At 35.5% G+C, this 9,473-nt stretch overlaps 2 protein-coding genes across 2 annotated transcripts; both read right to left on the bottom strand.

The window, feature by feature from the left end:
• LOC144854553 (uncharacterized) lies at positions 1 to 1,786 on the bottom strand. Its single transcript, XM_078712498.1, has 2 exons — positions 1,747 to 1,786; positions 1 to 1,389 (listed from the first exon to the last, which is right to left on the bottom strand). The coding sequence occupies exon 2, from the start codon at positions 1,375 to 1,377 to the stop codon at positions 1 to 3; it is 1,377 nt and encodes a 458-aa protein (XP_078568624.1). The 5' UTR covers positions 1,378 to 1,389; positions 1,747 to 1,786.
• Positions 1,787 to 6,805: 5,019 nt separating this feature from the next.
• Positions 6,806 to 8,473, bottom strand: LOC144854551 (inhibitor of apoptosis protein-like). The gene has a single exon (XM_078712497.1). The coding sequence runs from the start codon at positions 8,471 to 8,473 to the stop codon at positions 6,806 to 6,808; it is 1,668 nt and encodes a 555-aa protein (XP_078568623.1).
• Between the last annotated feature and the right edge of the window lie 1,000 nt (positions 8,474 to 9,473).

The raw sequence follows: 9,473 nt of genomic DNA, 5'->3' as shown, positions 1-9,473 counted from the left end.
CTATAATTTCTCAGGATCGTATGGTTTGCCATTAATGTATAGTTTACCATCACGGCGGAATTCAGGGTGATATCCAGCCTCATATGCTTTATCCATAACATCTTTTAATCTCTGCTTTTCCCTCATGTCTGTTGGTGCCAAATCTTCCATTACGTGAAACCTACCGCTTCTTAAAGATTTTGATTTTCTGAAAACGGTATTCATCTGATGTATATCCTTAAATGTTGCAATAATGTGTCGTGGACTTCCAGATACTTTTTTTCCAACTCTCTGCGCCTTCTCAATTTCAATGTCGTCGAGGTGTAATACACTTTGTATTAGTCCTTGCAATTTATGTAGTGTGTTTTCGTTTCTGTCCTCGATTACACCTCCAAATCTCAAGTTACTACTTCTTGATCGTCTCTCGTACTTCAGTAAATCGTTTTGCAGATCTGTTATTGTTTTATCTTTTTCTTTTAATTCAAGTTCCATGATTTCTATTCGTGGTGCAAGAGCCTCTACTTTCTTCTCAATTTTAAGCAATGATGAATCAGTTTGTTTAGCCTGTTCATACTCAGTATTCTGTACCTTGCTTTTAACCGCATTTATGTTATCTTTGTAATCCAGCTTGTTAGCAGTCATCAATTCAGAAATGTTTATTTTGTTACCCAAACTGTTAGTGTTTTTATTAATATCTTTTTGAAGACAATTCTGCTGCTGCTCTAATTGGTACTTTCGTTGACATGTTGTAATTAAACTCCTTTCCTTATTTTCTATAAGCCATGAGCACTCTCCAGTTTTTGCATGTTCATAAAAAGGATCATCAGCTGGTTTCCATGAATCTTTTGTAAAACCGCATGAAAAACATTTGACCCTATCACCAACACCCAGGAAAGAGAATCCTGCCATTGAAACTTCCCATTTGTTTGGTTTTCTGTGTGGCCAACCGGAAAAACTAACCATCCGGTCATCTTCTGTTTCCAATTCCAATGCTGTTGTTTTGGTGCTTTTCATACTTAATTCTTCGTTATTATTAGATGTAGCTGTTGTCTGAATTAGGCCTACTGGATATTTGTGAGGTCGTACACTTGTAGATTCCATGTTTATACGCGGTGTTACACATTTCTCGTCCTTAGGCAAGATACTGGAATGGAATGTTAGGTCAGAGGTGCTGGGATGTTGTTCATTTGCAATTGTGTTGTTTCCAATATTGAAATCACAGTTTGGAGATCCGTGCCTATGCAACTTTAAATAAATTGGAAAACTTCTTTTTTTGACTGTAAAATCACAATGCAAACATCGAAGTTCATTGTGTCTGCGATCGAGACTACATCCAATTCTTGCCAGTTCATGTGGTGAAATCACTGTCCCTTTACCTAGATCTGCCGATGTTGCCATATTGATTAATGCCTACAGTTGTAAAAAAAAGTGGAAAATGAGTTTGTATACGTCCTGTGAAACAACCACATAGGCCTACGCCATTTGAGTGTAACCCGTTGCTAGACAAATTTGTTGGTGACCAATGGCAAGTGGTGCATGTATTCTAGAATTTCAATCAAAAATCTACATGATGTTTCCATCTGGATACCGTTGATTTGGCAACGACAGAGATGTCCAGACTTCACCAAGCGTTCGGATTTTGGAAATCCCAAGCTAGCGGGACGTATAGCATAGGCCGCCTTTTAAGTTGAATGATTTTTCATTAACAATATATAGGTGGTGGGTTATGAATATTAACTGAATTATTAATAAAATAATCCTACTTACCAAGTTGGACCTCTCACCGTGATGTAATGTAGATTATTGTGATGTGGCAATAATAACCTTCAGAATATTGATCAATAATCGTTATTGTTAGTTCTAAGTGATCGATTATGACGCTCTGATTTGCTATGAATAATCACATGACGATTATATCAATGTTATATTATTCTACTATTGTGTAATAATAATAATAGAATAAAATTAAAACAGAAACCCTCAGTGACACCAGGAATATGTTTTATTGTTTTCGGAGTGATCTGTACATAAAACATGAAAAAGATTGTTCTGCATTTACATAGTGCCCCACCACCAACATTTTCATTCATAATTAATGTTAAGATTCATTTAATTGTTATCAAACCTAATTATGCTAAATTAATCATTCCCGCCACCCCTTAAAAAATCTAAATTGTTGTTTAACAATTGAATAACCCAACTTGTTATTTATTTTAGGCTGATTTTGTTATCATTACATTTCTAATGCTTCAGAGTCTGACAATCTAAACTAAAAATAATAGTATTAGTAAAAATATAGTTATTCCGACAGTACGGTTTATTTTATTAATTGAATTGTACATTACTTTGAATTGTTATACTGGTTTTTCCGAGTTAGGCAGCATGATGTTTTGTTTATTCATGATATCCATAGTACAGTTCCCCATCATTGAGTACATCAACTTCATCAGACGCATTTGTTTTTGCCATAACAACTTTTCTTCTGTATTTCTTCTTTTTTCTTACAGCCTTCGATTTCTTGTTACTAATCTCAGCGAGCTGTAACACGCTTTGTTTTCTTTGTATGTCTGTCTTTGTTTTTTGTGTCCCTAGTCTTACCTCTAACGTTACGGCGTCTCGATCGTCTTAACTTCAATAAATCATTTTGAAGATTTTCTATTATTTTGTCTTTTTTGTTCAGTTCCAATGTCATTCTTCCTAATTGTTGTGAGAGAGCATTTACCCTTACTTCCATTTTAAGCCTTGTTTGTTTAGAATGTCTATACCCTGCATTCTGCTGTAGGCCTACCTTTCTTTTAACATAACTATTTTTATCAAGTGCAATGTTTTTGTTTACGACACTATAATTAGTATTATTTAACTTCACTTGAAGATAACAGTATCGCTCATATTCGGATTTATTTTGACGTGTTGTTGTAATATCGGATTCTAGTATTTGAAAATGTGGAGGTTTTGGAGGTGGTGTCGGTGGACGTGTTCCTTTTATTTTCGTGGCATCTGTTTTACTGTCTTTTTCAATCGCAACATTCGACTTTGAGTCAGCTGTTTTAGGATTGTGTTCATTTCCATTTGTGTTGCATCTTGTCTGCAATACTGGATTCGATTTTAAGTCAGATGTTGTCTGCATTACTGGATGCTTCCTTGATTGTTCGCTGGAATCTGCACGCCTTGTTTCCATCCTTACACTGGATTGGAATTTGTCGATAATATGTTGAGGTTTTGGAGGTGGTGTAGGTGGACGTGTTCTTTTTATTTTCATGGCATCTGCTTTACTGTCTTTTTCAATCGCAATATTCGACTTTGAGTCAGCTGTTTTAGGATTGTGTTCATTTCCATTTGTGTTGCATCTTGTCTGCAATACTGGATTCGATTTTGAGTCAGATGTTGTCTGCATTACTGGATGCTTCCTTAATTGTTCGCTGAAATCTGCACGCCTTGTTTCCATTCTTACACTGGATTGGAATTTGTCGATAATATGTTGAGGTTTTGGAGGTGGTGTAGGTGAACGTGTTCTTTTTACTTTCATGGCATCTGCTTTACTGTATTTTTCAATCGCAACATTCGACTTTGAGTCAGCTGTTTTAGGATTGTGTTCATTTCCTTTTGTGTTGCATCTTGTCTGCAATACTGGATTCGATTTTGAGTCAGATGTTGTCTGCATTACTGGATGCTTCCTCGAGTGTTGGCTGGAATCTGCACGCCTTGTTTCCATCCTTACACTGGATTGGAATTTGTCGATAATATGTTGAGGTTTTGGAGGTGGTGTAGGTGGACGTGTTCTTTTTACTTTCATGGCATCTGCTTTACTGTCTTTTTCAATCGCAACATTCGACTTTGAGTCAGCTGTTTTAGGATTGTGTTCATTTCCATTTGTGTTGCATCTTGTCTGCAATACTGGATTCGATTTTGAGTCAGATGTTGTCTGCATTACTGGATGCCTCCTTGATTGTTCGCTGGAATCTGCACGCCTTGTTTCCATCCTTACACTGGATTGGAATTTGTCGATAATATGTTGAGGTTTTGGAGGTGGTGTCGGTGGACGTGTTCCTTTAATTTTCGTGGCATCTGTTTTACTGTCTTTTTCAATCGCAACATTCGGTTTTGAGTCAGCTGTTTTAGGATTGTGTTCATTTCCATTTGTGTTGCATCTTGTCTGCAATACTGGATTCGATTTTGAGTCAGATGTTGTCTGCATTACTGGATGCTTCCTTGATTGTTCGCTGGAATCTGCACGCCTTGTTTCCATCCTTACACTGGATTGGAATTTGTCGATAATATGTTGAGGTTTTGGAGGTGGTGTAGGTGGACGTGTTCTTTTTACTTTCATGGCATCTGCTTTACTGTATTTTTCAATCGCAACATTCGACTTTGAGTCAGCTGTTTTAGGATTGTGTTCATTTCCATTTGTGTTGCATCTTGTCTGCAATACTGGATTCGATTTTGAGTCAGATGTTGTCTGCATTACTGGATGCTTCCTCGAGTGTTGGCTGGAATCTTCACACCTTGTTTCCATCCTGGATTTGAATTTGTCGGCAATATGTTGAGGTTTTGGAGGTGGTGTAGGTGGACGTGTTTTACTGACTTTTTCAGTCACAACATCGGATTTTTGGCAAGAGGTCTTAGGATTGTTTTCGTTTCCATGTGTGTTGTTTTCTCTTTTTGAAATAAAATCACACTTTGGAGATTCGAAACTATGCAACGATCTTAAGAAATTAATATTAACTGTAAATGTAAACTTACAATGCAAACACTGATAGTTATTGTTTATTTGACTAAATCCGTTTTCTTCTAGGTCCTGTGATGAAATCACTTCGTCTTGTCCTCCTGTAGCCATTTTGTAGTCCTATAGCGAAACATACACCCTTATACAAATCAAATAATATGTTGCTATACGAGATTACACTGTACTTCTCTGTATACAGAAGAATGAATCAACTGACAATAATAGCTTTCGCTTCTCACCTATAATTAAATAGAAAATCTACATCAACGTTTGTTCATGTTGATGCGCAGTAATTTGCCACACTAAATATCACAAACATACAACTTTGAAAAATCGCTACATTTTACGAGTAGCCCAAAGAATAATAATCCATATCGACATAAGTGGGGGAAGGAATGCATAGACAATTACGGTAGCCTAGTACAGTAATAATAGTATACTCACCCAAGTCGTCCTAATCTGTAATGTAGGTTATTGTGATGTTGTAATTACTGTAGGCCTACCCTCTATAGTCGTGATCAATAAATCGTTTTTCCAATTGGCTCACCTATGTTATTTTAGCAAATGTGATGTTTGCCTCGATTTTCTATTATTTGCAGCGCTATGACTGATCACGTGAGGCTTGTGTTTTCCACAACTAGGCCTGTAGGATATACATGGATGCCTTCTCCAATTGAGGTACACTTTCAGGAGACGGTCTCATTCCACCACAAGTGGTTATCTTCCCACCCTTGCTAGGCCCTGATGATGCGATGCCCTGGTTAGGTTATATTGTTGGCATACCGGTGTTTTATTTAATTTAATTTAGGCATACGAATGTGAGAATAGTGACGATCTTACAAATACGGTACATATTAAGTAATAGTATAAAACTGACTCCAAATAACGAGAGGCAAACCATGATTGATATCAAGTGATATTATATGTATATTTATTAAACGGTTACCATAATACTCTATTATGATCATTAATACACAGTACACATATTAATATAAAGTATATGGTACAGAAAATGTGTTTGTAAAATAGCATATGCCTATTAATTATTAAAATACATATGTAATTGGCATCACCAAATTGCGTGCATCTCGGTGAATGCCGATCGTCGACACCATTTTGCACGCCGGTGGTTTTCTAGATACATGAAAAACACACTAGAAAATGCAACGTAGGCCTAAGTCGTTAAGTACTGTACTATCCTGTACCGTATTCTGTTTAAATATGTATCTTTTTTTTCACATGAACTTTCAGCATGCAGTCACTTCATAATACACTAAAAATCACCTACATGGCTCATCTAATGTAGTTTCGTATAATGAGATGGATTATTATAATTATTAAATATAACAAAAACTACTTAAAGATGTATTTTCCCTCTGGAAAAATAATTCGTAAATATTTGTTGCTGAATATGCCATTTTAATGTCACATATTAGTTATCCACTTTGACCAAAAATTGGATCGAACAAAAATTGAATACATGAAAACACTGCAATTTAAAACAAAAAATAGTAAAATTAGCTTCCAGCCAAAGGAATTGTGGTTGAAATTAACCATTTATTGTGTTATTTTATAAGTGAAAACACTTTGTATTCATAATCATAAAACTTCCTCGCGATCTGACGAGACGAGTTCAAGTAAACAATCCTAATTAGCATTATGCATAATGCATACTCGTGGTTTGAAATCTTTGTTTACTTTCGCTCGCGACGATTTCCAGACGAAATGTAATCAAATTAATTTACCTGTTATTCACGTAAACTTGTTGTTTTTGGCTCGAATTTTCGACTTAAAGTGAATAACTTTAATATTACTTTGATATGGCCAATTTAAATATTTTGACCTTCATTTTTTGTGTTTCAAGGGACAATACATCTTTAATGTAACCTTTAATTTCATAATTTTTCGTCTTTGTATTGTATTCGTATTGTCAGGGATATCGTATTATTATGTATATTTTCTGAAATATTGTATGATAAATGGTACTCCTAAGTATTATTTGTTAATACAGTTAATGGAATTTGCTTGCCAGACATTGATCATGTCTGGATAATTGATGTCAATTCACATAAAATCAGTACGTATTAGTAAGTAGTAAGTATTTTAACTTTGATAAATTTTAATCCGGTCTTCAATTGCTGCTCGGCAAACTGGACATATGTTGATGTTCTTTGAACATTCAATGCAGGTAACTAGGTGATTACAGGGCCTGAATAGTATGTTAGCCGATTGGTCCAAGCATATTTTACAAGCGTGCTGGTCCTTGAGATCCTCTAGTTCCTTGGCAACATCATCTTTAGATTGCAATGCCTCATTGGACGTCAGTGTATCAGATGTAAGACTTTCAGTTGTTGTATCATTTAACGTAAGGTTTGTTAGGTCTGGTATCAGATATTCCATCTCAGTACGTGCATCCGGCTTAATCTCTTGATTAGCAGCATCTTCATCCATAACTTTTTCAATCATATCTTCGTTTGACAAAGAAAAAACACCATTGTTATCTTTTAGGTGTTTTGTTACTACCGCCATTATGGTATCATCATTAAAACCAAATTCTTGTGCAAGTTTAATTTTAGATTTTGCATTAGCATCCAGTTTCAATTTTTCCGAATCTGCAGATGGATTCAAACTTCCCGAGATTTTAGATACGGTTTTTTGGTCCTTTGCATCTCTAGGTGTTTCTTCAAATGTTGTTTCCGGTAGATGTTGTGAGTTGCCATTTGTCATATAATCTCGTATTCCACATTCTGTCTCACCTTGATTAATATAACATCTTGTTTTGCACTCAATGATGAAATGATCTCCTTTCATTTCTTCAAACCATCTACATGATGACAGCAGTCTAGCGTGTTCAATGAAAGGGTCGTCATTTGGATTCAGTAAAAGAGCCAAGTCACAATAAAAACATTTTACGTTACCACCAACACCTTTATAGACGAATCCTGCACTCGCAACTGACTTCTTGTCTGGTTTTGTATATGGCCATTTACGAAAGGTTCTCAATCTGTTTTCAAATAGAGAGAGATCGTCTTCTACAGTTTTATAAGACATAGGCCTGACACGGACAGGAACATGTTGACCAACTGCAAGTTCAGACATCCAATCGAAACTTGAACTTTTTTCCATGACTTTTGCGGATTGAGGCGAACATATATTTCTTTCCAAATCCAGATTTAAAACGGATGATTGAAATTCGCTTCTAGAAGTTGGCAATTCGTGGTCACGTGGGGTGCTTGAACCAACAGAAGCGACTACTTCAGACTGGTGTGATATTGATGGATTTCTTGGATACTGTTTGACGTAGTAACAATTTGGAGATTCCATTTTATGTAACTCTGAAACATTAGGATATCTGTTTGCGTAAATAGTATACTTACAAGACGAACATGAAAACATGTTTTCTTTATAAAATATCCCTTCTTTTGCCAGCTGTAAAATGGAAACATCAAGAGTACAACCTTTATGCAAGGACTTAAATGTAGAAAGCCGATTTTCCGAATTTGTCATATCCAATTCTCGCTCTGTGAAGCCTTCCTCTTGTACGGTACTGGCACCCCATCTTTTGTTGAACTCTTTCTTTGGTGTAGTATTTAAATTAGCGTTGATACCTGTATATTTATGTTGTTTTAAGAGATGCCGCAATGGGTTGTTTGTTATATCATAGTGAAGGTATGATTGGGTAAGTGTGATTTCACCGTCTAGGTCACCTAGTATATAATTGTCCACAACTGAGTCTGTCTCCATATCATCCTCGGGAAGTGCTGTATGCATGGTTGACCTTTATATATAAAAATGTTCAAATATTTATAAGACAATTATGACATATTGTTCTTCTTCTTTATGTTATATATGGTCTGCTTTATAGAATAGAAATTAGTTTCAACTTTTTAGTAGGCCTAAATTAGTTTAAGAAGAATTAATTAGTCATACACTTACTGACGGTTTCAGATTGTTAACATCCAGAAACATCAGTCAAACCCGTGACCAATATCTATAAATATCGGCTACTTAGCTACGTCAACACGAGTTTAGTAGGCCTACGCTAAAATCGTGGGCATGCATGGTGGGACGGGATACTCCTAAATACAGATGATCATGGCCTAAGTGACCTAAACAACGCCTATAATAGTCATGGTATATATATTTCTAAGTAATTTCATTGTCCATGACAGCTTTCTTACCTTTTAAATGTAGACGACCGATGAAAACGTTACGTTGTATTCAAGTAGAGTCAGTACATACAACGGATGTTGCTAGTATTGGATTTTACGTCCAATCTAAAAATAGAATCAAGTGAACCATCCAATCGATAACAATCAGTTGAATCTTTTGAAAAGCATAATGCCGTCTAGTGTTCTGTTTACAAATAAAACAACAAAAAAACAATCGATCTATGTTTACAGTTTCAGTTCAGTTATGGTACTGAAATGGGACCATGAGCGAGTAATGAAATTACGCAATAACCGAATTGTTTATGATCAATGTTTTTATATTTTAGCCTATTTTACCTTTTTGATGTCATTTAGACGTTTGATATTTGTAATTAATTGTCAATTCAGCTTTTGGCTGCCAATGCATTTTACATTTTTTGATAGAGGAAAAATGGCAAAATCAGCACTGTGGTCATGTTACAAGAGTTGTCAAAACAATATAGATTATGTGATAAAAATCCTAGAAAGTAGGAAACCTTTTACCATTTTTCCTAACTATACTATAAATAGAACAATTCAATCCTTAAATGTTGCAATAATGTGTCGTGGACTTCCAGATA

The sequence above is a fragment of the Antedon bifida genome, chromosome 10 (assembly GCF_963402885.1).
Source record: "Antedon bifida chromosome 10, ecAntBifi1.1, whole genome shotgun sequence".
Taxonomy (NCBI): domain Eukaryota; kingdom Metazoa; phylum Echinodermata; class Crinoidea; order Comatulida; family Antedonidae; genus Antedon; species Antedon bifida.
Note: the sequence above shows the minus strand (reverse complement) of the source record. Positions and strands in the feature narration are given on the sequence as shown.

Bases quoted from the DNA above. Each gene is read 5' to 3' on its own strand.
- LOC144854553 (XM_078712498.1), bottom strand. From the start codon at position 1,377: ATGGCAACATCGGCAGATCTAGGTAAAGGGACAGTGATTTCACCACAT.
- LOC144854551 (XM_078712497.1), bottom strand. From the start codon at position 8,473: ATGCATACAGCACTTCCCGAGGATGATATGGAGACAGACTCAGTTGTG.